The sequence below is a fragment of the Arachis duranensis genome, chromosome 1 (genome assembly GCF_000817695.3).
Source record: "Arachis duranensis cultivar V14167 chromosome 1, aradu.V14167.gnm2.J7QH, whole genome shotgun sequence".
Taxonomy (NCBI): Eukaryota; Viridiplantae; Streptophyta; class Magnoliopsida; order Fabales; family Fabaceae; genus Arachis; species Arachis duranensis.
The window spans coordinates 52,158,069-52,185,710 of NC_029772.3; the positions used below are offsets into that span (position 1 = coordinate 52,158,069).

At 37.4% G+C, this 27,642-nt stretch overlaps 1 protein-coding gene and 1 pseudogene across 4 annotated transcripts; both read left to right on the forward strand.

Annotated features, from left to right (window-relative positions):
* Nucleotides 1–5,812: 5,812 nt before the first annotated feature.
* On the forward strand, nt 5,813–13,647 carry LOC107489276 (protein STICHEL-like 2). Of its 4 annotated transcripts, none has more exons than XM_052258095.1 (8): nt 5,813–5,878; nt 8,737–10,367; nt 10,447–10,666; nt 10,820–11,005; nt 11,106–11,321; nt 11,654–12,308; nt 12,936–12,988; nt 13,339–13,647. In XM_052258095.1, exons 2-6 carry the CDS (start codon nt 8,790–8,792, stop codon nt 12,280–12,282), a joined length of 2,829 nt encoding a protein of 942 aa, XP_052114055.1. In that variant the 5' UTR covers nt 5,813–5,878; nt 8,737–8,789; the 3' UTR covers nt 12,283–12,308; nt 12,936–12,988; nt 13,339–13,647. The 4 variants fall into 4 exon arrangements, with proteins under 4 accessions (XP_052114055.1, XP_020996988.1, XP_020996991.1 ...); XM_021141329.2 differs by lacking the exon at nt 5,813–5,878 and adding an exon at nt 7,935–8,088; XM_021141332.2 differs by lacking the exon at nt 5,813–5,878 and adding an exon at nt 8,264–8,348.
* A 4,049-nt stretch (nt 13,648–17,696) lies between these two features.
* The window catches only part of LOC107489305 (peroxisomal nicotinamide adenine dinucleotide carrier-like), a 33,582-nt pseudogene continuing 23,636 nt past the window's right edge, over nt 17,697–27,642 (forward strand).

The window sequence follows — 27,642 nt, forward strand, 5'->3', positions numbered from 1 at the left end:
ATACCGGAAGTATAGTGCTTCAAAGTCCCAAATGCATGCTCATGAACGTTTATGCCAATTATATCAAGCATATATACTAATAGCACATAACACACATACAGAGAATGCACAGAAGCATAGTCAGTCCGTCCCTCAGGCTCTATAGGAACGAACTGCTCTGATACCATAATGTAACGCCCTACCATACAGAGTCTTATGCTTAAGTCATAATTCAGAGATGGCAAGGTATTACGACCTCTAAAATAAAAATTTAGTACATATAGTAGTATGAATGATTGATTATAACTAGGAGCCTTTGTAGAAAAAGGGGGGTAAACAAAAATTGCAACTCGAAAGTGCAACACTCCGATCGATAACGTAACGAACAAGGATAAACCCGCGCGAGATTATATATATACAAAAGAGACATATGTATATATACAAGTAAATAAAATAGGAAACCCCAAGGAAAACCCAAAGGGACACAAAACTGAGAACCTATTCTCCAAAATCTCCTATAAGAGGAGTTATCACAGTTTGTATTATTTAATGGAGATAAAAGCATCTAAACAAAATATATAAACCAAAACAGAGTCCCGAGAACAAAGGATCTTCGCTAATCGAGAAGTCTCCATCATGCTTCAGCGAGAAGCCTCACGTCCTGTATCTGAAAACCACAAAATCTGCATAGGTGAGAACCAGAGGTCCCCAGCATGGTAACAGCTTCCACATATATAATACATAATAATAGAGGAAAGCCGAGGGCAATCCTAGAACTTCCTTCAGATAAATCAAAGCTTATAAACAAGCTAAACCATAAAGGGCATCTGACTAAAGATCCTTCAGTCTAACTAATACTTCCATTTCCAATTCCTTCAGACCTCCCAACCACCAGCAGGAGTATAATATAGCAAACACAGTTATATCAGACAAGAGATATACAAATAGGAACAACTAAGACATTTAGACAAATAGCAAGTAATATACAGTCAAATAGGCAATCTCAATCAATCTACATAGTATGCATATGATGAATGCCTGTCCCTAATGGCTGATAATATCATCTATCGGTTATAGAGCTAACCCGACAAGTCCTGGTAGCTAACCATTGGACTGTCCCTCTGTCGCGCATCCCCAACTCGAGTTATACTCATCATAAACTTGATCATAATCATGATATATATCCATCACCTTCACTGGTGAATATTTACGGGGGCGAGCTCATCCGGGGCTTTCACAGTGCCCGGCCACCCTTACGACATAGGGTCAAAAGAGCTTCGAGTCTCAACTTGGAGCACGTGGTGGCTAGCCACTGCTTCCTTCCAGGGAAACTCTCATCTCCAACAGTGGAAGTGCAACATTCACAATTCATTCAACAGCATATATGCATTTATACTTAGCCATAATCATGGCTCCGCCGTAACACGGCAATAATCTAGCCATCCGGCTCACGGTTAAATCTATAACCAACCAATTCATTAACAATTACGGCCCTTCGGCCCATGGCATAACAAGCACTTCCACCGCCATCCTCTGCATCTCACATAATCATCTTTGATCTTCATTGATCATTCATTTTTCCCTTGCTTCACTCGCAAGTTATCACATTCCCTAGCCCTTTTCTCATTGCTAGGCATATAATAATGATTTAAGACATAAGTGGTGAGATCGGAGGCTTAGAAGTATGAAATTTGGCTTTTAAAACTCAAAAATCAACTTTGGGATGAAAACAGGGCCAGGCTTACGCGCACTCCACGCGCACGCGTGGATGGCCACAAAACTCATCGACGCATATGTGTCATGCACGTTAACGCGTGGATTGAAAAATAGCCAAGCGACGCGCACGCGTCAGCTACACGTACGCGTGGGTGCTCTCGTGCCCCAGGCACAAATCTGGCACAGTTCTGGCACAACTCTCTGAAAAATGGCTGGGCATTGGGTGCAGCACATCGGCGCGCCCGCGCACACCACGCGCACGCGTGGATGGTGCTTTCTAGAAGAACGGCGCGTACGCGCGGGGGGTCATTCTGCTAAAAATTTTCTAAGTTCAAAGCTGCAGAATTCACAGATTCAACCCCCAATCTTCCAACGGACATAACTTTCTCATTTTAAATCGTTTTTCACTCGTTCTTCGAACGGCATGGACATCCCGGATCCAATTTCATTTCTAAACAGATTTGGCACAAAACGGAGATCCGTAGTCCAAGTTATGTCCCACCAAAGTATGCCCAAAAACCATGTTATTCATACAAAACCACAAAGTGCCATTTTCAAAACAAGCCATTTTCAGCTCTTTTCAAAATCAATCAAAACATGCCAATTTCATCCCTTTTCTTTGAAATCAATCAAAATATATCAAATTCAACATCAATCCTCCTCAACTCACACATTGACACTTTACCACAATTCACAAAATCACCATCCCATCATTTTAACCCACTTCACCCAAGTGGCTCAAACTCAAACACATTGACATATCAAATACTCTTCCTCATGCCAATTTTCAACAACACCAATTCCATTAAATCATCATTGTACAAATCAATATCATATTCACCATCAACATGGTTCCACCCACAATTCAACCGTAATCAATCATCAAGCATATATCACAACATGCATATTTCTCATACATCATACCATCAAGGCATCAATAATCATCATCACATATATGACCACATCATATATTTCAACCATTCAACAACATCAACAATTCAATGCCTATCTTAGGGCCTCTAGTCTAAGTATTTCCTACCACATTACATATTAGATACGGGAAACCGAGACCATACCTTAGCCGATTTTTCAAGCTCAACCGGAGCACTTCCAAACCACTTTTCCTCAAGCTCTCACGGCCTCAACACCTCCAAGAACAGATTTTTCACCACCAAATCCCTTTTTAAACTTTTCAATATCACTAATCAAGCTCCAATATTCACACATACATAACCTAAGCCACAATCATCATATCCATACACAACATCTCAATACCCAAACATCATAGAACAACAAATTATACTAGGGTTGAGAATCTTACCACACCCAAGATCCAAGGAGACAAGATTAACCTTCTCCTTCAAGAGAGTTGGGTCCTATAACATCAAAGAGCCTAAAATCTCAACATTTTTGCTCATGAACTCGAAATCAAAGCTGGAAATTCGAAGAGAAAAATGTGGCTTACCTCAAGATTAATTGTATGGGTTTTGTAGAGCTCTCCGCGGTGAACGCATGGCCGCAAACGATGCGGCAATCGGAGTTCTAGATCAAAAGTTATGGTGGTTTGAAGATCAAGGGAGAGATAGAACTTGAGAGAGTGTTCTTCCCCCATCTCTTCTAATTTCAGCGTGTTTGAGTGATAAGTGAGGAGAGAGAATGCTGAAAACTATGGTTTTAGGGTTTAGTTATGTTGGGCCAAGGGCCCACTTTGGGTTCGGTTGGTCCGGTTTGGCACGTTCGGTCCAATCTTTGTCCGAATTCTATAAAATTGGTATCGAAATTCTTGTCTCAACCTCCTCTATCATATTAAGCCATAAAAATCACATTTTTGGCTTTCTAGAATAAATTGTCATTTATGGGTTAATTAGCCGTTAATTAACCGGGTCTTACAAATTCCGCCACAAAATCCACACAAATTATCGGCAAACAATAAAATTTGACGATAAATATTTACCGACAAAGTTTATACTGTCAAATTAAAACCGACAAAAAAATCTTACAATAAATTTATTATTATCGAATTAATTTCGTTTTTCTACTAATAAATTCGATAGTGTTCAGCAGCATTTTTCTTATAATAATGGTGTCTTCTGACAGTTAGTGTTTCCCTTCAAATATCGTCAAGTTCCTTGCTTTTTAAGTCGCTCAACACAGAATAATTACCTCTTCCACCAATTTCTTCCCACCATAACAACGTGATGCAAAAAAGTTAAAATTTTACTACTATTACATCTAAAATTTTAGTTCTAATTTTTAATTATTAAATACAATGCAGAATCTCAATTTTTCAGTTTCAATCTTTAAAAATAAAAACTAACTGACTGATCTAAATATATAAAAAAAATCTTTCATATTGTTAATAGTACAATAATAATTAAATTAACAAGGCCTACTATATTAAATTAAAAGACACATATTAGTAGCATATAATACTTATTTTGTTATAGGACTGCGCTTGCAGCCTCTGGCCTTGATTACGACTTGTCTGAGAGCGTGAAATTGGGATCCATATCCTTGCATTCTTCCCAATCCCCCATATGTTTTACTGCCATAACAAAATCTTGATGAAGAGTAGCAACAATGTGCCCTTTATGAACAACGTAACACCAAATTAAATCTTAATCATTATCATTATTAACAATTTTATTATTCAATGTGGTTACCCTTTTTATTATTGCTTATTATTTTTTGTACATATAGTATGTTGAGTGAACTCAAATTTTTACTATCCAATTTATTTAGGCTCACTTGATATATCGCAAATTCAACATTTAAACATAAAAATTTTAAAATTAAAATTCAGTGAATACATAACTTGTTACTAGGATAAATATGTTTTAACATTAGAGATCTAATAGGAAAGATGATTATTTTGATTAGACCACTAACGAGAAATTATTTTCTCTTATCTTATGTAATTGTTTAGGCCTGATATCAAGTATATGAATAATTAAAAACAATTAGTATAATCAAAATATCCCTAAAATTTCTTATCTAATATCAAACAAAAAAGTTAAAGTTAGCTAAGCCCTAAAAAATTATTAGTTTTATCTTCCCAAGTCTTTCTTGATTTCTTAACCTAGCTAGCCTAATTTCTTTAATTAATCATACATGAAAAAAATGCACTCGAATATTGAAAATAAAAATGGGAAGTTAATCTTAAAATAATAGACGTAAATATGTGAAGACATTTTGCGACAGTCAATAAAGCAACTTAGTCCAAAATTATTATAATTTTTTTTCTTCTCGAAATTATGAAACAAGCATATTTTGCTGAATTGTTGGATTTGCATATCAAACATATTTTAAACACGATATTTATTGACATTCGTCTTACATGTATATTTATTGTAATTAATCGTATTTTAATAAAAAATTAATTTTTTTTAAATACACTTAGATACACTTTACACGACATTCACCGATATTCGTTCGATATATGTATCTGTGTCCAAACTATGTTTCAATAAAAAATAAAAAATTCTTTTTCAAACACAGTTGAACACACTTAAATATCATCACGTGTCAGCGTGTCCGGTCTTATTCTTAATATATATTCTTAAAATAAATTTATATATAATATATATTATTATTTATTAAAACAAAAAATATGATATAATTAAAATAAAATATTAAAAATAATTTAAAAAATTAATTTATATTTTAATATCAATAACATATTAAAATATAATTACGATTAAATCAAAAAATATGTTATATTTTATACTTATAAAATTTTAAAATTCGTATATTATTGTGTTAGGTATCATATCACATCTCATATTCGCATCAGTGAGTGTCCATGTTATCATAGTTTACGAAGCTTGCTTGTTTTTCACTTATAGACATCAAAATTTCTTCCATGTATTAAGCACAAGAAGTTGCCAACAACGCTTTGTACCAAGAAAAAAGGATCAGAACGAGGAGAAAATAAAAAGTGGTGTGGCACTGTTGGAACCAAAACGCTACGTTAGCCGACCACAATTTCAGCTTTCCTTCTTTAACTAAATTAACTGAAGTTTTCATGACCTGAAATTACCAAAAGGTCTCCACCCTCTCAGTCTCGCCACACTGCATCCATTTCTGTCTCTGCCACAAAAGGCCACAGATGCTGACAGAACAAAACAAAACATAGCAAAAGCAAAGGCTTCTAAGTTCTGATATCTGAAACCCTTTTGACACGGTAAACATTAAGGTGCTATACTGTTATTATTACAGCACATATCTATCGTGTACTTTTAATTTTATAATTTTTTTTTGAAAAATACTATACAATCCAATTAATCACCACACTTTTCGGTCTTGTTTTTTTGGTTTCTCTCTTTTTAATGTATAAAAGTTTAAATACTAGCGGATATAGAGTAAGTGATTATCAATATTATTGAAAATATATTTATTTTTCATCTGGCAACTTTACAAGGGGTTAACAAGAAGCAAATTATTTAAGTGAAAAACAAATCTATTATTAAAATGAAGAATTGTACTCCTAATTATTAGTGAATTATATTTTTTGATCGATCCCAATTATATATTCCACAATCCTTACAAGAATTGAATCTTTTGATCTTATTTTCTAGTTGGCAAAATTAAATATAAATTTGGTTTAACCGTATAAATTTTAAGGGAAATCAAGAAAAAAAAATACGCGATAAAATAAAAAGTGTTTGTTTTGGTACGACGATAAATTCATACGTACATGTATTAAAAAATGTGAATAAATTAAAACATAACACGTAAATTATATTTTTTAAGCCAGTATTTAATTTTTTTATTTTAAATATATATCATATTATTATTTTTATTAAAATATTCTTATATTATAATAAAAATAAAAATATTTTATTATTTAATTTTACAAAAAAATTTAAATATTTTTTTATATTAGACAAAATTATCCTTTTAAATTAATTAAATTTTAAAACTACTAACTTTGATTTTATACCTTTAAATTTCAAATAATTTACAAAAATACATCTAAAAAGAGTTTGAATTATTCACCACACTCCCATCTCATCTCAAAAGTCTTGATACTCTCTATGAACCTTAATTTCAGATTCTGATTTCCGTGGTTAGTCTCATTTTGACGAGTCGAACTCGAATCGCAAGAGAAAAAAATAATATAATATTATTATTGTATTATTATTTGGATACAACTTAATAGTACATATATATAAAAATTGAATAGATTAAATTATCAAAATAGTACCTGAAAATTTTCATCATGACTAAAAATAATTCAAAAAATGTTAGAGACAACTAAGTCCTTAAAAAATTAAAAAATACGACAAAAGAACTAAATATTAAATATATATGCTAACAAAAATTTTAAAAATTATATTTTGATGCAATTTTTTGTGAGCATTTTATTCTCAAAATTTAATAATTAATTTTTTTAATTTTTTATTACGAATGACCAAAATTTAAAAAAAAAAAGGCTATGTTTGTTTTCTTGAATTAGGATTAAGATTGGAGAGACTGATATTGAATATTGTGTATAGTGGTTAGCAATTAGAACTAAAATTTTAGTTCCATCAGTATTTTCAATATTTTAAAAAAATAGGGACTAAAATTTCAAAAAATGGAGACTAAAATTTTTTAACATTTCTTTTCAAAAATATTTTTAATTAATTTTTTAAATTTTATATTTATCTCTTAGTCTTTATACTTATTTTAAACTAAACATAATACTGAGACATAACTCAATATTTTATATTTTATACTAAACACATTACAGAGACTAAATTTAAGTCTCTATTTCTCAATTTTATCTCACAATCTGTCTCTCATTCTTAATCTCTTTTCTAAATATAACATGAGAAATCAAATTTTTTTCTGGATTTCTTTTACATATTTTAAATNAACATTTTTTGGAGAATTTTTTGAGAAACTGAATTAGTAATTAGCTCAACTTAAGAATGGCTAAAGAAGCTTGGTATAAAATGAGAGAGAAAACAATACTTTTCCCACGAAGAAAACAAGTCGGGGCTATGTTTGTAGACAGAAATGGACACATGTTGAGCGCTTAGATGTCCGTGACACAGCAACACTTACCCCCATGTCATGCTTAACAACCGCTGCCATTTATTACATTTTACCACCATTGACCATCCCATTCTTTTCTTTCCACTTTTATCCTCTCTAATCTCCATCCACCTTCTATCCATCTTCTATCGTTTACTATTTATTATTATTACTACTCACCACCACTCACCCTGAGCTGCTACTAACTAGTAGTAAGTACTGGTAAGTAAGTAACTACACACCAGGCTCCAACCCCACTCTTTCTTTCAAAGACTCGTGTTTTTCAACACCCCGTTTTCTACGTTACTCCATCCAACGGGTTTAATTTTTCTTTCTCATTTTCCAACAACATGTTTCTTTCCATTTCCTAAGGTTCGCTCTAATGCTCTATACTCTACTATAATTTTATATGTTTATATAATCTATTTTTATTTATTTATTTATTATATTTTTTTTCACAACCTTTGTCCGTTTGGCATTGTCTGTTTCCACTTTCCATCTCCAACAATTTTTATTTTTATTTTTATTCTTCATGTGTGTCAAAATTTGAACACTCAAGCTTCTCTTAAGACTTCGTTCCCAGTTGTCCTTTGTTCCTACGGGGATTGAAACCAGTACATTGCGCTATACAGGTTAGAATTTAGAAAACCAGACTTATAATGCTGTAGTGGCGTTCTAATATTTTTTCTTTTGATCGAAGGTACTTCTTTGGTTTTTATATTCTTCTGTTTGTTTAATTTGCGTGTGATAATGTGTTCCCCTGGAGAGTTGTCTTGCAAAGCGCACATTCAGAAACTAACCGTTACTCTCATTTCTTTGGTTTGATAGTGACTCAGATTTGAAGATGAAGTACATTAATTAAAAATCAGCAACAATGCAAAAAAATTATTTTTAACCCCAAAACCTCCTCATTCTGTTGTGTTTTATTGTTTATTTTTAAGTACTATTGTCTGGTTAAAATCAAGTACTCCTTTTTATCCCTTTTCTTTTATGTTTTTGATGCTATTCTCTGGCTTGTAGGTTGAGTTTGCATTATTTTTGGAGGGTTTTGATTGTGTAAGAGTAATAGAGTGATGGATGGTAGAAGGCATTCAGTTGATATTCCAATTTCCAAAACTCTTGTGGCACTGAGGAGGGTGAGGTCACTGAGGGATCCATCAACTAACTGCATTAACAAGCTCTCTCCTTTGATTGACAATGTTCAATGGGAAAACGGTTCCAACAATGGCATTTCGCTGCACTTCCTCGAAGCTTCTCATGCATGCGGTTCTAGTGATAACAATGATGGTTTTAGATCAAAGACTTTAGAATTCAAGGGACATAGAGAGCAGGATACTGCTGATCTTGAGCTGAATTGTGGCCTTTTGAACTCTAAGAGGAACTATCATGGGATATCCTGCCATGAAACAAAGCGAGACGACGAGCTAGTTTATTCTAATGCTTATCAGCAAGGCATTGTTGGGAATAAATCACCGAGTGAAAGCTGTAGTAGCAACTATGGAGGTAGAGGGTTGGATCTGGCTGGCAAGGTGCCATCTGTTAATCATTTGAGGGACGGGGAATTGTGCTATTTATCTTCGCAGTTAGGGAGGGTAGATAACTTGAAGCAAACCCGAAAGTCGCAGCGCAGGACTACAAAAGTTAAACCATCTGAAGTAACAGGTGATACTGTGAGCCATGTAGGTAGTCCACACCTTTCTTTTGGTGATGCTCTCTCAGCTCATAGTGCTTCAGTACGAATAACTCAAGATGCTTTGGATAATCTACATGGATGTGGAATAAGCTGTTGTTGGTCAAAATCACCAAGATTTAGAGAATCAAATCATCATTCTGAAGTAGAAGATCTTCCTTTGTTATTGCAGCAAGCTAATGAGACTGATCTTTATGGATGCAGAAGCACAAGAAACGTAGGTGGCAGAGGTAGTCCAAATTTGGAAACTCCAAGAAGTTTATCAATGAAATTTAGGCCAAAATCTTTTGGTGATTTGGTGGGGCAAAATGTGGTTGGAAGGTCACTTATGGGGGCCATTTCCAGTGGAAGGATAACATCATTTTACCTTTTCCATGGTCCCCGTGGTACTGGAAAGACATCTGCGTCTAGGATATTTTCTGCGGCATTGAATTGCCTATCCCTTGAGGTGCAAAGGCCATGTGGTATGTGTAAAGAGTGTATTTCGCTCTTTTCTGGAAGAAGTAAAGATGTTAAGGAAGTGGATTCTTTGAGAATTAACCATGTAGACAAGGTTAAGTCCCTAATTAAGAGTGCTTGTATTCCTCCGGTTTCGTCACGCTTTAAGGTGTTCATTATCGATGAGTGCCAGTTCTTGAACGGGGAAACATGGGCTACTCTTTTGAATAGCCTAGATAATGTTTCTCAATATGTGGTTTTTGTGATGATCACCCCTGATTTGGATAACCTTCCTCGAAGTGTGGTTTCCCGGGCTCAGAGGTATCACTTTCCGAAGATTAAAGATGTTGATATCGCGAGCAGATTAAAAAAAATCTGTGTTGAAGAAGGTCTTGATTTTGAACAAGTTGCTTTGGATTTTATTGCTGCTAAATCTTGTGGTTCTCTTAGAGATGCAGAAATGATGCTTGATCAGCTGAGTTTGCTTGGTAAAAAAATCACACTTACCTTAGCCCATGAGCTCGTAAGTATCATGCTTTGTTCCATACATGTATGTTTTTCAAACTTTCTTCATTTTTCCTGAGACCTTTGTTGTTCTGCAGACTGGTGTCGTTTCAGATGATGAATTGCTTGACTTGTTGGACCTGGCTTTGTCATCTGACACTTCAAATACAGTTATAAGAGCCCGGGAGCTGATGAGATCGCGGATAGATCCATTACAACTTGTATCACAGCTTGCAAATCTTATTATGGATATTCTTGCAGGGAAGTCTGAAGTCGGTGATTCCGAAATCAGAAGAAGATTCTTGATTAGACAAACCTGTTAGTGCTTTAAGAGTATAATTATTAGCTTTGAGTGTATATATTGGCTGTTTAACTTCTAATGCCATTAATGCCTGCGCTTCCCATTGAGCACTCTATGCTGCTCATTATCTTATTTCTAGGGTCTCTGACGGGGTGTTTTCTTCGTTTTAGCTGAAGCAGACATGCAGAAATTGAGTCATGCGTTAAAAGTACTTTCAGAAACAGAGAAGCAATTGAGAATTTCAAAGAATCAAAGAACATGGTTCACAGCAGCGCTTCTACAATTAAGTGCCGAAGAATATCCACCTGCTGATGCAACTGATGACAAGTTGTATTTGAAAGGTGCTACCAATAGAGGTGAGCTTGACTTTTCCCTTCCTTATATGGTGTTGGCAAAATTGGAGTGGTTTCATATTGTTGAACTTTCTTCTCTAAGCTTGTCTTCAAATGGATACAGATGGTGATTTCTGTAGTACTTCATCAACAGGGGAGAGCTTGAAGAATATTGCTACAGGTCAATGTGATGAAAAGTCATATAGATTAGGATTGCAAGAGGATCAGAAAAGAACATTGGATTCCATATGGTATAAAGCTACAGAGATATGCCAATCGAGCCGGCTCAAGGCTTTTCTCAGGAAGCAGGGAAAGTTATCTTCGCTTTGTGTCAATCAAGGTACATTTGCACTCATGTAGCTACGATTTCTTTTTCCAACCATCTTCAAAATTTATGGCATCATATTGTAATCTCTTCCTACCATGTGGTTAGTTTCTTTTATGTTTGTTTATGTAGAAAGTTTAAGTTTTTTCTCTTTACCATATCTTGATAATATGCTTCTATAATGCTTGAACATACTATGTTATGTGGATTACATATTTCCCAGTACTGTCATTATTTATTCTGCTTTAATGTTTAAAGAAAAGAGAATTATTCTTGTCTACTATGAGATGTAAATTCCATAGTAAATTGCATACTAATTAATGAATGGAGAATGTTCCAATTTTCAGGCCTTGCAGCTGCTGAGTTGGAATTCCACCGTCGTGACAGTGTAGCTAGAGCCGAGAAGTCGTGGAAACTGATCGCAAGTTACCTTCAGATCATATTGGGTTGCAACATTGAGCTCAGGATCAATTACGTACCTTGTGCCACAGCTTCTAGGTATGCCAGACTAAAGAGGTCATCTTTCAATTTCTTTAATTGTTCCCGAAGAATTCTACGGAAATCGATGCCTTCTGACGACCAAGGAAGCGAATCAGACTATGCTGATCAAACTTCTGAGAAGCCTATGATGAAAGATCAGACTCTAACTTGTTCCTCTGACTTTGGTTCTCGGGTGCCACTACCTGATGTTGTAGCAGCTTTGAGAAGTTGCGAAGGTAATCTGCTAAGCTCGGGGAAGACATTCTTGAATATGTCTACTCAAGAGACTCCAAGGAATTCATGTTCTAGAGCTGATTCTCTTAAGGAAGAGGAATTCAATCAGGCCCATTTACCTTCGTCAAACATCGATTTAGACTATCAATCTAAGTGTTTTCCTCGAACCTTCTGGCTTCATAAGAAATTCTATTCATCGCATGCATCGGAACAGAAGGATTTTGTTTTCTCAAGCCACTATGTTTATCCCCCACAACTCTAACAACTGTGTCAAGCCACCAAGGAAAAGTACGTTGTTTCGCATCTTAATCATCATATATTCCTTAAATCATCATTTTGGATCTTAGTAACGGACTGCAAAACTGCATGAATTATATAGTGCTAGACTGCCAGGGCTGCTGTTTACTTTGCTAAACTTTCTGACACTGAATATTTATCTAGTTTTATCTGTGGTAGTTCGATAGAATCAGCTAAAAGTTACATTTAAGATGGAGCTGATTTTAAATGTTGATATAATATGTTCATCTTATTCATCAGTGTTCTGCATAAAGTAAGAATGTCATTTGGGCTGTAGATCATTGTAACTTCCCTGTGGAAAATAATATTCTTTTATTTTTGTTTCCTTGTATATTTTCTTTAGTGACATGATAGTTGTACTGTACTATAGTCCAGTTACTTAATGTGTAAACAACTATCATTCTTCCATACAAGGTATTACATAAACTAGAAGATTCTTTTTGATCGGAAAGTGATGAAGGAAATCTTAGAAAGAGAAGAGAGTTATTTTCCTTCTTAACTATGTTCTCTAACGAAAACTATTATTGCTTAAATCCTGAAATTTTTGTAAGGATGTTGGGTAAATTTTTGGCTGCGCTTTTTCTGAAACACTTATAAAAAATCTGCTCTCTTTTTCAGCCAACACTATTCATTCAAATTTACTCTGGAGGACCCTGCAACACTCAAGGAAGGTATGGATTTCAGGGTTTTTTAGAAACCATTACATGACATAAAATATTCATTCTTCTGTTGTTAAGGTTATGGTTTGAGTTCATGATCTATGCTAGCTATGGTAGTTAAGAAACAAACCAGTTAGTTATCGTAGCTATGATTTTGATAGCTTTCGCATATAGCTAGCACCTCATTCCATGCATCATACTTGCATAGAAACTCATCACAATGATTCAATTATGCATCCACACTACAAACTCCATACACAATTTCATGAATCAAACAATGCGAGTGCATCTTATCATAAATGTGGTGCATTCTTTTTCCCATTTCCCCCTATATTCTCACGGTTAAGTGTTCTTTTTGTCAGGCACGGATATGGTACTCAAGCAACAAAACTCGGACACCGCGACCGAGTAACTGACGAGTTTATCACCTTGCAGCAAGAGCTTCCATGCGTTACATATCTTGGAAAATTTTGTGAGTAGCGATACACATTGCAAAGAGCATAGGGTGAAGTTAACGCAACACAAGTAGATAGATAGCTAAGTTTCCTATTCATTAGGATTGTTACATATCTCCTCATCTATTTTCTATCTGATCTATTTGCTTCAATTTAAAAACCTATATAAGGTTGGCATACACGTATCACTAATAAGTAATAACAACTTAATTTCTTTATCTATTGTTGCTATGCTTTCATAGTCTGGAGAAATAGGAAAGTGAAAAATTTGTTGGAGACTTCTATGTACATTGGGGATCTTTGCAAATTCGCATAATGCCTGAGCCATCACATTGGATTAAAGTTTAAACTTTATAGTCCATGCTATGATGACGTATTTTGTCAACTCCATTAAATAAAATTAACCCCAAGTCCATACAAAAGAATTAGACAGATTGATTCCTTGGGCGGTTGGGCCTTAGATAGGAAAACAAAATTATCGGTCATCCAATATTCAATTTTCTAACTTTGTCGATAGAATAGTAGTTTTTCTTTTTCGGTTGGTTACTGATGTTACTTTTTTTTGGTGATTGACTGATGTTACTTTTATTTTGACTTAAGGGTGGAAATGGGTTAGTTCTTTTTAGGCTTCCAGTTAAATAGATTTGACCCATTCGAGTCTGGGTTCATTATTTGGCATACGTTTAAACAAGAGGCCCTAAGGCCATTGAGAAAAGGAAAACACAGCTACACTCTTCGGGGTTGAAGAACCACTGAACTATCAGCAAAAGTGATAAACTATTAAACTCAACTCCAGGAGCGTGTTCAAAGAACTCTTTTTCTTCCTCACTATCCAGAATAAAATTTGCTAGACCATCAGCCACTTTGTTAGCTTCACGCACCACATGGATCACCTTCACATCCCAGTTCCTCCCCATCATCCTTCTAATTCAGCGAATGGGTCGGGTCAACTCAAGGTGGGTCTCCGGTGGGTTTTGGATCAATTCCACACTGCTCTTAGAATCTGTCTCCACTATGATCTGTCCGATTCCTCTTTCCCATGCTATCTCAAGCCCCATATTGATAGCATTAATTTAAACTTCAATGACTTTTGCATTCCCATCTTTTTTGTGAACCCCTAGATCCAATCTCCAATATCATTTCTGAGCACACCTTCACTGCTGGCTGGCCCAGGATTGCCTCTTTGCCGCTCCATCAATATTTAACTTCAACTAGTTTTTCGGCAGGGCCTTCTACTTTATAAGCCTAACAGAGGGGGAGTTATCCTTCTTTTCTTCCTGAGTGACCCCGTAACACTCATCCACCATCATTCTAATTCTCATCTTCATGATTCTCTCCGGATCATTCCTCCCAAGTGAGTATATTCATTTCGAAATTTCCACATCATCCAAGCAGTTATCATGAAGAAGCTTTTCCATCTCCAACGTCTCTTGCTAGGTTTAAATGAATCCAGTCATTAATGCTCAGGCTGAAGAATTGGTTTACATATGAAGCCCAGATGACAGAAGCTTTGGGACAGTCCCTTATAGCATGAATAAGAGTTTCCACCTCTGCATTGTACCACATACAGAGGGGATTATTCCCTGTTGTCCACACAGCTGTTCTTCCTTGGGTTAGGAGGCTATTGTGCGCACCTTGCCATATGAAAATCTTGTCTCGCTACATTCCTCTCTAATCCCATATTTGATCATTGTCAGTCTGTTTATTAATAAGAGCTTTGTATGTGTGCTTTGATTTGAGAATTCTCCTCTCGGACTAGGTCTCCAAATAATTCTATCTTCCCCGTCTTCTCTACATGGTAATTAGGGAGGAGAGTGTCGACTGTCGAGTCTGCTAATATCCCAGTTTCCTCCTCTGTCCACATACTTACTAACACTCTAATCCTCCTCTTGAGTAATCATTGGCGATGCTCAATTCTGAAGCTTTACACCTTTGTCAATCCACTCGTCCTTCCAAAAAATAATTCTTTCCCCATCTCCTACTAGATGGCTAAACTTTGATAAAGTTTCTCCAGAGCTGAGAATCAGAATTTTTTACGATGATTTCCCTTAGCAGATTAGCCCCTTTCCCATACTTTCCAACTAGCACCCTGGCCCATAAAGAGTTGGAATTTCGCAATAAGGACCAACCTCTCTTGATTGTGAAGGCCTCATTAACAACATTTAAGTCTCTGAATCCCAATCCACCCTGCCTTTGGGGGAGCGAATCTTGTTCCAGCTAACCATATGCACTCCTCTGGTAGTCGTGTCATGAGCCCTCTCAATATCACGGCAGGTGCTCCTAGGAATTTGTTGGTGTTGCATGGGTAAAGAGTCATCGAACCTAGAACAGATTGTGCCAGAGTCACTCTTCCAGCCATGGATAAACAACTAGATTTCTACCCTTGTAGCTTAGACTTCACCTTATCAATTATATAATTGAAATTAGCTCTTCTCCTTGACTTCAGAGAAGCCACTAATACTTGTTATGTTTTGTCGAGTCTAAACAATCACATTTTTGGAGAAGTAGATCCTTGTCTTGGCACTATTCACTTGGTGTCCTGACGCTCCACACAAATCATGAAGGACTTTGAGGACCTTGGTTATTTGGGTTGTGGTTGCTTCTGTGAAAAAGATTATATCCTCAGCAAACATTAGGTGCGGGATTTGTGGCCCATTTCTGCCTACTCGCATCAGTTTCCAGCTCCCCTCCTCCACGGCTTCTAAAATCATATGCGATAGTCTATCCATGCAAATAACAAAAATGTACGGGAAAATTGGGTCGCCTTGTCTGATTCCCTTGGAGGGGTTAAAACACTCTGTTTTCTGCCCATTCCATAGAATGGAGAGTTGAGTAGACTTGATGCACTACATAATTATGTCACTCAAGTTCTGGGAGATACCAAACTCTTTCAGCGATCCCTCAATAAAAATCTAACTCAACTTGTCGTACGCCTTCATGAGATCAATTTTAATTGACATATAGCCTCTTTCACCTCTCATTCTTCTCATGGAGTGGACCATCTCTTGAACGATCACCATATTATCATGTATGCTTCTTTGCGGCACAAAGCTGGATTGGAACAGAGATATCTGATCCTGAAGGAAAGGTTTCATCTTCGTGACTAGAATCTTGGAGAGCCCTAAAGAACATTGCACAAGGAGATTGGCCGGAATTGGTTGAGGAATTTCGGCTTTTCCACTTTTGGAATTAGGACAATCATGGTTCCATTGACCGCTTAATAGCTTCCGGGTTTCTACAAAGGTTGTAGATGACGTCCTCTACCTCCCTATGGATTTGATTCCAATTTTGATGATAAAAAATGATTGGTATTCCATTTTCCTATGGTGCTTTGTAGACTCCTATACTGAAAAATGCTCTTTTGATATCCTCTGCGCTTGGACTTTTTAGGGACTCCCCAACTATTTCTTCCGTGACTAACGGAAAGGAATTCACACAATTGATGGACTCTCTATTACTTATTTCTTCGTAAAACAGGTCTCTGAAATAACGCATAGCCATCTATTGTAACCTTTCCTGATCCTCCTCCTAGCTACCATCATTTTTCCATCATTTTTATTTTTTATTTATTTTTATCTTTTTTAAGTGTCTTAGATTGGCATTTTAAAAGTTTAATTCAGTGTGAATATATATGCAAAATTTAAAATAGGACATTTAAATAGATAAAAGGTGTTCATACTCTGTCCCAAACATAAAGTCAGGCCCAATAAGGATGAAAGGACCAACCATGGAAGGTGGTCTCTCATCCCCTACCCGACCTCTTTGAGGAGGTGTTACCCGACCTATTTGAAGAGGTCGGACACCGACCCAGGAGCCCAGCTCCTTTTATCCAACATGGCAGGTCACTGCTTCTAGAAGCCGTGACTAAATCTCTATCTCCTCTAAAAGATAGACTCTAACAAACTCCCAAGATATAAGATAAGATAAGATAAGATGGAATTACTGCCACCAAGGAGGTCATCAAACTCTACTATAAATACACTGGCACCCCCTAGATATAACTCACGTTCTAATATACTAAAAACCTACCTAAAGCCCTTGCTAACTTAAGCATTGGAGTCTCTTGTAAGTACCACCTCCCACCTCCTCACGAGAAACTCGGACAGGCGGCACCTCGGCATCAACAAGTTAGACGCTGCCCTACAAAGGGATCTGGACCTCACATTCAGGCCCAAATCAACGTTTCAGGTAACCCTTGGAACATTGGCACCGTTGTCGGGAACTTGGAATTTATCCCACAACAATGGCAGACAACCAGCATGAAGATGGCCATACGGCATCCGAATCTGAATGTGAGCCCCAACCTGAGGGCAACGCCATTATACTACCACCACCACCCCAACCACAAGGTCCGCAAGAAGAAAGACCAACAGCTAACCCTTGACCAAGGCGGATCCGTTTGGAAGTTCGTCATCTCAAGGAAGAAGAATTCGCTCAAACAGCTGAAATACTGGGGCTTGTCCAAAGTCAGCGAGATCGGGTAGAATAACTCGAATATTAGGCAGAAAGACAGCGGGAGGACGAACGAGAGCTACGAGAGAGGTAGGACGACGAAAGAAGCCAGAGGAAAAGCTCCAAAAGCTAGAGACCGATCTCCGAAGCCGAACTAGCCGGATAGATCGAAAAACAACCCTCTCGGGCAAAAAGACCCATTCTCTGAAGAGATCTTGCGAGCCAAAGTACCAAGAAACTTTAAAACCCCCGAGGCGACTGATCCCAGGCACCACCTCAGCAACTTCAAGAGCAGAATGTACCCGGTAGGTGCCTCGGATGCTACCCGCTGCAAAGCATTCTTGACCACCCTAACTAAGGTGGCCATGATGTGGTTCGACACCTTACCTCCCAGATCGGTAACCGAAAGTTCCTGACCAAGTTTTTCATCCAGAAGGATAAACCAAAACATGCACCGAGCTTGTTAGGAATCAAACAAGAGATCGAGAAAACCCTATGCGACTACATGGAAAGGTTCAACAAAGCGTGTTTGAAAATCTCGAGCCTACCCACTGAAGCTGTAATCATGGGACTATTCAACGATCTCAAAGAAGAGCCATTATCCCAGTCAATTACCAAGTGACATTCGAGGTTCTCTAGATGAAATTTAAGATAGGGCGGAGAAGCACATCAATATGGAGGAGAATTCATGGAGGTGTATGATAAACCACTATTTTATGATTTAGCTTGTGCTAATTTAAGTGGTTTTTATCAAGCCTTTACACACTTATTCATACTATTTGCATGGTTTTACATTTTCCCTTCCTAACTTTGTGCTATGATTGAGAACATACTTTTTTGGCCTTAAATTTGCTATGTTTAAATCCCCTCTTATTACTATTCGATACCGTGATGTGTGTTGAGTGTTTTCAGAGATTACAGGGCAGGATTGGATTAGAGAATAGAAAGGAAGCATGCAAAAGTGGAAGGAATACAAGAAACTGAAGGAACTGCTAAAGCTGTCCAGCCTGAACTCTTGGTACTAAATCGACCATAACTTGAGCTACAGAGGTCCAAATGACGCGGTTTCAGTTGCGTTGGAAAGCTAACATCCGTGGCTTCGCAACGATGTATAATTTGCTATAGCTGCCGTGAAGATAGGCGACGCGCACGCGTGACTTGGAGAAAACTCAATCCACGCGTACGCGTGGACGACGCATACGCGTGACTTTGCCGCGTGCTGGACATATCAGAAATTGAGCAATTTCTGGCTGTTTTTGACCCAGTTTTTGGCCCAGAAAACACAGATTAGAGGCTATAAAGTGGGGGAATGCATCCATTCATAGAGACAACATTTATTATTCATAATTTTTAGTTTTAGATGTAGTTTTTTAGAGAGACAGGCTCTCTCCTCTTTCTTAGTTTTTAGGATTTAGGATTTTCCTTAGGTTAGGTTTACTTCTTTTTCATTGCAGGTTCAATGTTTCTTTACTTTTGTTTCTCTTCTATTTTTATTTATTCTATTACTTTGATTTATGAATTCTCATGTTAGATTTGATTTTATATTTAATATAATTTGAGGTATTTCATATTTATGATTGCTTTCTTTTATTTATGATATAAATAATTTGGATTTTTTCCCCTTTGGCTTTGGTTGAGTAATTGGTGACACTTGAGTTATCAAACTCGGTGCTGATTGAAAATTGGAATTTGCTGATTGATTTGGATTCCTCTAACGCTAGTCTTTCCATAGGAGTTGACTAGGATTTGAGGAATCAAACTAATTAGTCCACTTGACTTTCCTTTATTTAGTAAGGGTTAACTAAGTGGGAGCAATAAACAATTCTCATCACAATTGATAAGGATAACTAGGATGGGATTTCCAGTTCTCATACCTTGCTAAGAGTTTTCCTAGTTATTAATTTATTTTCTTGCCATCTAAATTCCTTGTTCAAACCTTTTAAAAAATCCAAAAGATACTTTTCCATAACCAATAATAAATCATACCTCCTTACAATTCCTTGAGAGACGACCCGAGGTTTAAATACTTCAGTTATAAATTTTACTAGGTTTGCTTTAGTGACAAACAAGTTTTTTGTACGAAAGGATTTTTGTTAGTTTTGAAGCTATACTTTCAACGAGAGCTTATTTGTAAAATTCTAGACCATGCAAGAATCTGTTCGTCAAAAATGACGCCGTTGAGGGGGAATTACAAACGTGTGCCTTATTATTGGTTATTGTAAATATTTGCTTTTTCGTTTCTTTGTTAGTGTTTCTAGTTTTAGGAGTTTATTTTCATTAATTTTTATTAGTTTTTATTTTCTATAGCTACTATGAATTCTCACCTCTCTGGTTTCAAGTTTGGTTCCAATGTTGTTGTAAGGAATGGAAGCTATAATGAGAACAAGCATCAAGGTTGGAAGAATCAAAGATGGGAGGAGCCACAAGGATTTGATCAACCCTCTTGGCAACAACCCCCTCCAATGCGCTATAACCAACAACCACTCTATGATGTATACCAAGACAATAATTATGGTAAACCTCTTCGTGACAACCAACCTCCACCAAATCATTATAGTCAAGAGCCATTCCGAGGTGCGTACCAAGATGATAGATATGGTGGACCTCCTTGTAGTTACCAACAAACCCCACCATATGCCTATGACCCCCCTCCTCAACATAGGTTTGAACCACCAAACTCACAAGCCCCCTACTACCAAACACCCTCATATGATCCTAACCCTTATCCACCTTATAAACCATACTTAGAACCACCCCCATTCCAGCACAATTACTCTCATGAGCCGCCACCTCAATATTTACCATCTACATGCCCTTACCAAGAAGAACCACCTTCCTACCATGCACTATTTCTCCAAAATAATGAACCCTCCTATCCACCCCAACCTCCACTGGATGACAACACCCTTGGTGCTATTCACCAAGGTCAAACAGAGCTTCATACCACACTTGCCTCTATCACTACTCTCACCTCTACTCTTCAAGCTCTTACATCCTGCATGGACCAATCCTCTACCTCGAATACTCAACTCTCAAGCTCTAGTGCACTTCCTTTTTAACCACATGATGATCTCTCCATCCCATCACCACCCTCCATGGAAGAGCACCCACATCCATCAATCCAAAGGCAAGATGATCCTAGTTATACTATGGACATGGAACAATAGAGAAGGGATCGTCTTAGGGATGCAATCGCGATAGATCGATTACACGCAGCCTTATTTATAGAAGAGCAAGAGGAGGCCCAAGATGTGGAGGTAGGAGAGATCCTTGATGATGAAGGAGTAGTTGAAGGGAGTTTTCATAGAAAGGAAATCATCAAGGAGGAGTACGATTTTATGCTAAAACAACTGGAGGAAGCCGTAATTATTGAAGAGGAAGATGTGGTTGAAGACTTAGGAGATGCTGAACCTCTATGGTAACATCAAGTTATAGAGCCTCCTTCAAAGACGTCTGAAATTGATGTTGAGGAGGGTGTACAACCTCCAAGGCATAGCCTGGTTGAAGGCTTTGAAGAGGTTGATCAAGAGATTGACTCAATCATTGATGAATCCTTATTTACAATTGAATCCTCTCCTATTGGACTTGACATGGAGATTAAAAAAGAAGAAGCACAACCTCCCATGCCCTTGGTAGGCAATGAAAAGGAGATTGAATTGGAAGAAAGCTACCAAGAGGAAGAGGTTAAAATGGAAGAGCACACGGGAGTGGATCTTGCAAGATCATTAGAAACACCTCTCCTAAGGCCATTACCGTTCAACACAACGTTCAAGTGGGTAAAATTCTTATCCTTGACCTTTACTTTCCCACTTGAATATGGGCTACTAGAGACGGATGGTCAACTTAGAGCTCTTTGTGGCTTTAAGAGTAAGAGGGAGATGTTTAGTGGGAAGAGTTGTCAAGCAAGGTTCAGTATGGTTGCATGCTCCAAATTGAAGTGTAAGTTTTGGTGTAGAACTCAATTGAATGGGTCTAGGAAGTTGTTTGGACGCTTCAGTGAGAATTCTAGTTGCTTGCCACTCGGTTGGAGCAATAATGATCAACACAAAGACGGGTGCAAAAGCAAAGTTTGGGACCCAAGAATTCAGTCTAGAAATCAACACTCTTGGGGCCTTGTCACTTGCTTCAACTTGCTTGAAGGCTCTTTACGCCTAATTTGGGATCCCGGAGGCTATTGGAAGTACAAACATTGGTGGGGATTCCTGGATCAGTACAAGCACAAGCCACCATGACAAGGAGCTCACCAAATGTCCAACTTAAGGACAATAACCAAAAGTTCTAGGTGGGAGACAATCCACCATGGTATGATCGTTCTTTTCTCTCTTCTTAGTTTTCTTTTTAAGTGACTCTTCTCATTATTAGTACATATAGTTTGCATCTTCATTTGAATATTGCATAAAAAAAGAAAAAAAATTTGAAAAATTGGACAGAAAGTTACGGGGGAGCTGTGCAGGAAGTGTGCTTTACGCACAAACAACACCACGTGCACGTGTACTCCACGCGTGTGCGTCAATTGCAGTTTTTGGCAAACCACGCGTACGCATCACTGATGCGCACGCGTGGCCCTGAAAATCGACGTAAAAAGGTGTTTGGCCGAAAGTTGTGATGGCCTGGCGCTGGCATCGTGCTGGAAACACAAATTCACCCAAGGGACGCGTACGCGTCACTTTCACTTTATGGTCATCCATGCGTGCGCATGCCTGACGAGCACGCGTCGCATGCAATTTTGGCCACAGCGCGAAGCAAACATGGAGTTGTGCGTGCGCGGGGCTGGCCTCGCGCGTCTAGCACGACGAGTGGTCATGCGTACGCGTGACCGATGCTTACGCGTCATTTGTGATTTTGCTCACCCACGCGTACGCGTGAGCGACGTGTACGCGTCGCGTCCCGTTTTCCATCTTATTCCTTTCTTCTCTCCTTTATTATTCTTTCCTCCTTCCTTTCTTCTTCCTTTTCTTCTCCCTTTCTTTTCTTATTCTTTATCCTTTTCTTTGGTGTTCACTTTTCTTGCTCAACTATTGCATATTTCTTGCATTATTTTGGGTGCTCCTTGACTTGTTTGCTAGTTAGTTGACATGCCCTGTGCTTCTATTATTTTCTCACTTACATGTTGCAGCTACCATATAGTTGAGAACCTTATTATCTGACACTATCCCACATATGTTTTATTTCTTTTCATATCTTTGCTTGTGGGTTCCTTCCCTTTCTTTTTTCTCTTCTTTCAGGATGGCCACCAAAAGGGAAAAGAAAAAGTTTCTAACTGGAGCAATAAACAAGTCTGCCGCACCATCTTTGGAGAAAAAGCATCAGTTGGAGCAACCCTTTCACTTACACATCTCTGCATGCACCGAGAATGGTGCAATCTTTAAGTGTGGGGAGGTCGATACCGACATCCGTGGGTTAGTTATTTCCTTTCTCAACACCAATGTTTAATTTGTTAGTTCATTGTTGCATTTGCATGTTTGATTGCATTATAATTAGACTTTGTGCATATTCTACCACTGCTTGGTTGAAGTAATAATTTTCTTTTTCAAAAAAATATTTTATAGCATTTCACTAATTTGAATTAAATTTTTGTTAAACTTGTTTGAAGAATTTTATTTTGGAACATGGTTTAGAGCTCGAACACACAAAATCGGTGAGATTTTGAGCCTATTTGATTGGTTGTATTTTATCAACCAATATTTTATTTTTGATGTGTGTTATTCTCTCTAAAATTATGATCTTTGTCTTGCTTGATTCTATATTTCCATTGTTTAATGTATGCATGCACTTATATGATTGAGGCCTTTGTTTCACTGAGCTTACATACCTATATGGCCTTACCCTTTCATTATCCTTTGCAAACCAAAGTTGAGCCTATTTTACCCCATTTGTTCTTTATTTTAGCACATCATTAACTCTAAGCGGAAAACAATAATATCCTTAATTTGAATCCTTGGTTAGCTTAGACTAGTGAGAGTGCTTATGATTTAAGTGTGGGGAAATTGGGTTTGGAAACATTTGGTTTGAGAATTGAGTATGTTAGAATTTTCTGAAAATGTGAAAAAATATTGAGAACATGTTCATGCATGCAATATCTTAACCATATGCATTAAGAAAAACAAAATAAAAAAAAGAAAAAAACTGATGAGAAAAAGAAAAGAAAAAAGAGCAAATAATAAAATGGGGACAAAATGCCCCAAGTTAAGTAATAATATCAATGCACATGAGTTGTACTTGAATTTAGGATGCATGAATATGTGGTAAACACAGTTAATGGGCAGTTAGATTTTGCATTGTAATTACATGGAATGTCTTAGGCTAAGTGGTAAGTTTAGGTTAATCAAGGATTTGAATTTTATTCCACTTGACCAAATACAATCCTACCTTGACCCTAACCCCATTACAACCCTCAAAAGACCTCTTGATATGTGTATTTGTGCATTAAATTTATGTTGATTGGTAGAAGAAGAGCAAGTCTTAGAAAAAAGATTAGTAGAGAACCAAGAGATCGAATCTCAAACACTGAGTGATTAGAGTGTATACAGTTCCAGTGAGGGTTCGATGCTCGATTCCTTGTTCCCGACTTTCATGGGCTATTTTCTTTTGCAATACTTGTACCTTATTTTATGATTTGAATTAGTGAGATCCAATTCATATTTCTTCTTGAAGGATTTGTTTACTTTTAACCAAGTAGGTAAAAACATTTTTCATGTAGTTGCATTCATATAAATAGGTTGCATTTCATACATCCTACCATTCATCTTCACTCTTTTAGTTCTCTTGAGCTTAGCATGAGGACATGCTAATGTTTAAGTGTGGGGAGATTGATAAACCATTATTTTATGGTTTATCTTGTGCTAATTTGAGTGGTTTTTTTATCAAGCCTTTGTACACTTATTCATACTATTTGCATGGGTTTACATTTTCCCTTCCTAACTTTATGCTATCATTGAGAACATGCTTCTTTGGCCTTAAATTTTCTATATTTAAATCTCCTCTTATTACCATTCGATGCCGTGATATGTGTGTTAAGTGTTTTCAGAGATTACAGGTAGGAATGGCTTAGAGAATGGAAAAGAAGCATGCAAAATTGGAAGGAATACAAGAACCTGAAGAAACTGCTAAAATTGTCCAGCCTGACCTCTTGTTACTAAATCGACCATAACTTTAACTACAGAGGTCCAAATGATGCGGTTCCAGTTGCGCTGGAAAGCTAACATTCGGGGCTTTGCAATGATAAGTAATTTACCATAACGCCTTGAAGATAGGCAACGCGCACGCGTGACCTGGAGAAAACTCAATCCACGCGTACGCGTGGGCGACACGTACACATGACTTTGCCGCGTGCTGAACGTATCATAAATCGGTGGGAGCGGTTTCTGGGCTATTTTTGACCCAGTTTTTGGCCCAGAAAACACATACTAAAGGCTATAAAGTGGGAAAATGCATCCATTTATGGAGACAACAGTCATTATTCATAATTTTTAGTTTTAGATGTAGTTTTTTAGAGAGAGAGGCTCTCTCCTCTCTCTTAGTTTTTAAGCTTTAGGATTTCTCTTAGGTTAGGTTTACTTCTTCTTCATTGCAGGTTCAATATTCCTTTACTTTGGTTTCTCTTCTATTTTTATTTATTCTATTACTTTGATTTATGAATTCTCATGTTAGATTTGATTTTATATTTAATATAATTTGAGGTATTTCAGATTTATGATTGCTTTCTTTTATTTATGATATAAATAATTTGGATTTTTCCCTCTTTGGCTTTGGTTGAGTAATTGGTGACACTTGAGTTATCAAACTCGGTGCTGATTGAAAATTGGAATTTGCTGATTGATTTGGATTCCTCTAACGCTAGTCTTTCCATATGAGTTAACTAGGATTTGAGGAATCAAACTGATTAGTCCACTTGACTTTCCTTTATTTATTAAAGGTTAACTAAGTGGGAGCAATAAACAATTCTCATCACAACTGATAAGGATAACTAGGATGGGATTTCCAGTTCTTATACCTTGCCAAGAGTTTTTCTAGTTATTAGTTTATTTTCTTGCCATCTAAATCCTTGTTCAAACCTTTCAAAAACCCAAAAGATACTTTTCCATAACCAATAATATATCATACCTCCCTGCAATTTCTTGAGAGACGACCCGAGGTTTAAATACTTCGGTTATAAATTTTACTGGGTTTGCTTTAGTGACAAACAAGTTTTTTGTACGAAAGAATTTTTGTTGGTTTAGAAGCTATACTTTCAACGAGAGCTTATTTGTAAAATTCTAGACCACGCAAGAATCCGTTCGTCAGTGTACATAGAAAAACTCATAGAGGTGTACGTAGACGACATGCTCGTCAAAACCATAGAGAGCACGACACTGTTGTCCGACCTCTCTGAGGTATTCGCCACCATAAAAAAGCATGGAATGAGGTTAAACCCTTCGAAATGCACCTTTGCGGTAGAAGTAGGGAAGTTCTTAGGCTTTATGCTCACCCAAAGGGGCATAGAAGTAAATCCAAACAAGTGCCAAGCAATACTCAATATGAAGAGTCCAACATGTGTTAAAGAGGTCCAACAACTAAATGTGTGGTTAGCAGCTCTATCCAGGTTCCTAGTAGGATTAACCTTGAAATCACTCCCCCTATACTCAATCCTAAGGAAGGACAAACAATTCGAGTGGACCCAAGAATGCAAACAAGCTTTTTAAGATTTCAAAGCCTTCTTGGGGCAGCCACCCATACTCGCCGGACCTATAAAAGGAGAAGAATTCATCCTATACCTAATAGTGGCAAGTCATGCCATAGCATCCGCCCTGGTACGGAAAGAAGAAAAGGGACAACAATCTATCTATTTCATCAACAAAGCCTTGCAAGGGGCATATCTGAACTATCAAAAGATAGAGAAGTTTAACTATGCCCTTATTCTTACGTCTCGACGACTCTAACCCTAATTTCAAGCTCACACCATCAGAGTCCGCACTAACCAGCCAATGAAACATATCCTGCAAAAGACAGACTTTGGCAGGCTAGATGCTACAATGGGCAGTAGAACTGTCCGAGTTCGATCTAAAGTACGAAGCTCGGACAACAATCAAGTCGCAATACCTTGCCGACTTTGTCGTTAAATACACCGAAAGCCAGGAGATCCGACTACATGGAGCCTATTCGTAGATGGGTCATCAAATAAAAATGGAAGTGGGGCCAGAATCATTCTAGAAAGTGGCCAAGAAACTCATATAGAGCTGTCCTTGAGATTTGAATTTTCTGCCTCTAACAACCAAGCATAATACGAAGCCTTACTCGCTGGCCTGAAGCCGGCTTAAGAAGTGGGGGTTGAAAAGCTGGTAGTGTTCAGTGATTCACAAGTAATGACTTCTGAAATTAACAGAATGTATAGAGGTAAAGACCCCATGGTGGACGAAATTGTGATCACACAACTTCGCACAACTAACCAGCAAGTGTACTGGGTCGTCCAAGTAATAAACCTTACGCGAGTAAGGGTCGATCCCACAGAGATTGTTGGTATGAAGCAAGCTATGGTCACCTTGTAAATCTTAGTCAGGCAAACTCAAATGGGTATGGTGATAAACGCATAAAACATAAAGATAAAGATAGAGATACTTATGTAATTCATTGGTAGGAATTTCAGATAAGAGTATGAAGATGCTTGTCCCTTCCGTCTCTCTGCTTTCCTACTGTCTTCATCCAATCCTTCCTACTCCTTTCCATGGCAAGCTTAAGCAAGGGTTTCACCGTTGTCAGTGGCTACCTCCCATCCTCTCAGTG